The sequence below is a fragment of the Calidris pugnax genome, unplaced genomic scaffold, assembly GCF_001431845.1.
Source record: "Calidris pugnax isolate Ruff unplaced genomic scaffold, ASM143184v1 scaffold147, whole genome shotgun sequence".
In the NCBI taxonomy this organism is placed as follows: Eukaryota; Metazoa; Chordata; class Aves; order Charadriiformes; family Scolopacidae; genus Calidris; species Calidris pugnax.
The window spans coordinates 3809486-3809981 of NW_015092359.1; the positions used below are offsets into that span (position 1 = coordinate 3809486).

A 496-nucleotide genomic window follows, 5' to 3' on the forward strand; every position below is an offset into this window, starting at 1 on the left:
CCGGCGGCCCTCCCGCATGGGACGGGAGGCTGAGGGCCCGCAGCACCCGCGCTCGGGCCGCCGCCAGCGCCATGGGGCTAAACCGCCCGCCGTCGGGGCCCGGCGCCGCCTCCGCCCGCCCGGAGGGAAACGCCGCCTGCGGGGAGGAGCTGCCCCCGGCGGGGCGGCACCGGGAGCGCCCGGGGGGCGGGTGTCCCACGCCCTCGGACTGCCCCCGGGATAGCACCGCGGCCGGGGACACCCCCGGGAGCATCTCACAACGACAGACACCCCACAGGGCACCCCAGAGTTGCCCCTCAGCCAGGGAAACCTCCGGGAGCATACCCACACCCACAGACACCCCACAGGGCACCCTGGGATCGCCCCACAGCCAGGGACACCCCCGGAAGCATCCCATACCCACAGAAACCCCACAGGGCACCCGAGGATCGCCCCACAGCCAGGGACACCCCCGGGAGCATTTCACACCCACAGACACCCCACAGGACACCCCGGG

At 74.8% G+C, this 496-nt stretch overlaps 1 protein-coding gene across 1 annotated transcript in view; it reads right to left on the reverse strand.

Moving 5' to 3' along the window:
* The window catches only part of ACSS1 (acyl-CoA synthetase short-chain family member 1), a 64410-nt gene extending 64157 nt beyond the window's left edge, over positions 1-253 (reverse strand). The window contains exon 1 of the mRNA XM_014962371.1: positions 31-253. Within this exon, the coding sequence (XP_014817857.1) occupies positions 31-253 (223 nt within the window). The remainder of the gene's footprint in view (positions 1-30) is intronic.
* Between the last annotated feature and the right edge of the window lie 243 nt (positions 254-496).